The following is a 3,001-nucleotide window of genomic DNA, read 5'->3' as shown; positions in this document are numbered from 1 at the left end:
TACACGTTCTACGAATGTGAGTATTATTATCATTTTTAATATGTATTTATAAATCCTCTCATTTTAAATGCAAAATTAATAAATTGTTCTTAAAAATTTAATATTAAGTATTCCTCAACTATATCATAAAAAATATTTGAGGAAACCGACTCAAACCGACATACAAAAAATATACGAGGTGCGTAAACCGAGGCACGATTTTCCTAGGATGCTTGGTGGTTTTGATTGCACACATTGGGATTGGGAAGCCTGCCCAGTTGCTTGGCAAGGTCAATATCATCGTGGTGATCATTATGGACCAACAATTATACTTAAGGCTGTTGCATCATTTGATCTTTGGATATGGCATGTATTTTTTGGGATGCCCGGTGTAAACAATGATATAGTTGTGATAATTGCGTCTCGTCTTTTTGACCGTCTTGTAAACGGGGTTGGACCCAACACCTCATTCTCCACGAATGGTGTCAAAAATGAATACGGATATTATTTAGTCAATGGCAATTATCCGGATTGGGCCACGTTGGTTCATATCTTTACGTGCCCGACTGATGATAAACGAAAATATTACAAGAAAAAACACGAGTCGGCCAGAAAGGACATCGAAAGGGCATTCGGGGTATTCAAGAAACGTAGGTCTATAGTTAAACATCCGGCTCGTATTCATCAAGTGGATAAGATAAGAAATGTAATATACACTTGTATTATCTTGCATGATATGATACTGGTGGACTCGGGTAGAGCAATATATCAAGGCGAGCGATGCGCCGGATCCGATGACAACACTAAACGAAGATGAGAGATTTGATATTTTATGAAGAACAAGAAAAAAGGAAACGAATTTCAGTCTTTGATCGGATTTGGTTGAACATATTTGGAAAAACAAACAAGAAAACGGCGGCGACGACTAAAAATAGTTGATTTTTTGAAGGAATATATTTTTAATTTTAATTTAGTTTGTATTTTATAATTATTGTATTTAATAAATTTGTTGGTTTATTAAATTTATAAAAAAAAATTAAGGGGATTCGAAGCCCCCTCACCATAGAGGGGCATCTTTGGAATGGGGCTTCAAAGCCCCCAGTGCCCACGTGGCGCTGACATGGCACTAGGGAGGGGTTTTGAAACCCCTCACCATATAGGATGGTCTAATTATATATCTTAACTTTTAATTACGTATTACTCAATCCTGTTATTTGATTGTTGGATACGATCCTGTTTATGATGTTGGTTTTATCAAATGCATGTTAAAAATAAATTAATATGATTGATGATGTTAAATTAAGCTTTTTTTCTACTCAACTCTGTGTGTTAGGGGAGGCTTGGACGGTGTGCGAGCCGCACCATCGGCCGGAACACATAAGGTTCGGGGGCACAAACTTTTTTATACATATTACATATAGATGTGTTTTGGTGTTAAAAATAAGGTTATTTGCAATGGTTTATGAGATAATTTAATGCTCATAATGGTTTCTGCTTATAATAAAATCGCTCGATAAATGTTTTATCCATGTACGTTAGCGAATAAAAAAATTTCGTTAAGGAATACGAACATTTTTAGTTTTGCTCTGTCAAAGAATTTAAATTCTCATACACGGCCCTACACATGAGCTTATAACATAGCGAATAATAAGATATAAGAAGAATGAAAAGCTAACGGCATGAGAGTTCAAAGCATCACAGTTACCATAATTGAAAAAAAAAAATAACTTTAGTGGTGTTTAATTTAAGAGGAAATTTCCAAAATAGTCCATCTGAAGAGAGATATTTCCAAAATAGTACATTTGAAGAGAGAGAGAGAGATTCCTAAAATAGTCCATACAAACTTATCTTCAACGTGACATTGGTAATCGTGATGTGAGATTTGTTAACCACTCACAGTATGACACGTGTAAAGGTACGTGAAATTTACTCCCAAATCTGTCTGCACCGATAGTGATCTGGCCAAAATATTTTCTGAAAAACCATGGTTTTCGAATTAAAGTTATCGGCCTCGTGAGTTTTCAAAAGCTATCGGTTTCCGCGTTTTTTTGAAACTCATCGCCTCCGACACAATTAAGGTGAATTTCATCTTTTTTTGCATAAAAAGAAGAGTTGTCAGAAAAGATGGATTTTGTTATAATTATTTAAATTCGATGCTTTTAGATGAAAGTTATCTTTTTTTGCATAAAAAGAATAGTTGTCTATAAAACTTTTTTGAAAATCATATCCACCACCCACCACCACCAACCGCCCACCACCACCACCCACCACCATCATCAACCACCACCCACCGCCATCATCCACCAACCACCCACCACCACCACCATCAACCACCACCCACCGCCATCATCCACCACCACCACCCACCGCCATCATCAACCACCACCACCCACCGCCATCATCCACCACCACCACCATCCACCCACCGCCATCCACCACCATCCACCACCACCGCCCACCGCCATCATCAACCACCACCACACACCACATTCTTATCACTTGCCATATTTTAAAAACTTTAATGAAAATCATCTTAGGAGATTAAATTCATTGGGAAATTATCGTTTTTTAAACATTTTTGAAAATCATCTAAAAAGACTAAATTTATTGGAAAAGTATCGTTTTTTTTGTAACTTTTTTGAAATTTCTCGTAGGAGACGAAATCCACCTGAAATGCGTCGGAGGAGATGAATTCAAAAAAACGCGAATTTCGTCTTTTTTAGAAAACTCACGGGGCCGATAACTTTAATTCGAAAACCATGGTTTTACCGAAAAAGATTTTGGCCAGAAAACTATCGGCGCAGACAGATTTGAGAGTAACTTTCACGTACCTTTACACGTGTCACACTGTGAGTGTTTAACAAATCTCACGTCACGATTACCAATGTCACGTTGGAGATAAGTTTGTATGGACTATTTTAAGAATCTATCACTTCAAATGGACTATTTTAGGAATATCTCTCTTCAAATGGACTATTTTAGGAATTTCCCTTTAATCATCAGCTGGTGTGTTCTTTTATCG

At 36.8% G+C, this 3,001-nt stretch overlaps 1 protein-coding gene across 1 annotated transcript; it reads left to right on the top strand.

Moving 5' to 3' along the window:
* Window positions 1-208: 208 nt before the first annotated feature.
* On the top strand, window positions 209-796 carry LOC143580761 (uncharacterized). The gene has a single exon (XM_077063704.1). It carries the CDS (start codon window positions 209-211, stop codon window positions 794-796), a length of 588 nt encoding a protein of 195 aa, XP_076919819.1.
* The last annotated feature ends 2,205 nt before the right edge of the window (window positions 797-3,001 follow it).

Source organism: Bidens hawaiensis, unplaced genomic scaffold, assembly GCF_021521415.1.
Source record: "Bidens hawaiensis isolate Kalapana, Puna unplaced genomic scaffold, B.hawaiensis_p1.1 tig00030592_1, whole genome shotgun sequence".
Lineage (NCBI taxonomy): Eukaryota > Viridiplantae > Streptophyta > Magnoliopsida > Asterales > Asteraceae > Bidens > Bidens hawaiensis.
Note: the sequence above shows the minus strand (reverse complement) of the source record. Positions and strands in the feature narration are given on the sequence as shown.